Genomic DNA, 498 nt, shown 5'->3' with positions numbered 1-498 from the left:
GCCCCCGCCAGCTGACCGTGGCCGTGCACAACGTGCCAGACCTCAGCGTCGGTGTAAGCTGCACCTTTGAGGATGTGGCTGAGAGCAAGGCCATCCTGCTGCCCTCCGGGGAGCTGCAGTGCCCATCGCCCTCCCTTCAGGAGCTGCGGGCTCTCACCAGGGGGCACGGTCAGTGTGCTGGGGCTTTTCGGGATGGGGGCGCTCTGCGTCCCGGGCCTGCTCACAGCCACCCCTGGGCTCGCCGCAGGGGCCACGCGCACCGTGCGGCTGCAGCTGCTGTCCAGGGAGACTGGCGTCAGGTTCGCTGGGGTCGACTTCGTCTTCTATAACTGCAGCGTGCTCCAGTCGTGAGTACTGACATCTCTGATCTCTGTCCCCACGCCCCTCCGTCTCCTGCTGTGCTGTGCGGGTGGGGAGGGGGGCCCAGGCGCCCCGGCACCTCCTCCCTGGGGCTTCCCGTGTGCCCTGTGGGCAAGTGTGAGAGCAGGGCCTGGTCTT

At 68.1% G+C, this 498-nt stretch overlaps 1 protein-coding gene across 1 annotated transcript in view; it reads left to right on the top strand.

The window, feature by feature from the left end:
* Positions 1-498, top strand: part of PLXNA3 (plexin A3) — an 11,293-nt gene that overhangs the window by 3,335 nt on the left and 7,460 nt on the right. Inside the window, 2 exon segments of the mRNA XM_077745748.1 lie at positions 12-168; positions 248-409. Of these exon segments, the coding sequence (XP_077601874.1) occupies positions 12-168; positions 248-409 (319 nt within the window).

The sequence above is a fragment of the Crocuta crocuta genome, unplaced genomic scaffold, assembly GCF_008692635.1.
Source record: "Crocuta crocuta isolate KB4526 unplaced genomic scaffold, BGI_CrCroc_1.0 scaffold2677, whole genome shotgun sequence".
Lineage (NCBI taxonomy): Eukaryota > Metazoa > Chordata > Mammalia > Carnivora > Hyaenidae > Crocuta > Crocuta crocuta.
This window is presented reverse-complemented; position numbering and strand designations above follow the sequence as displayed.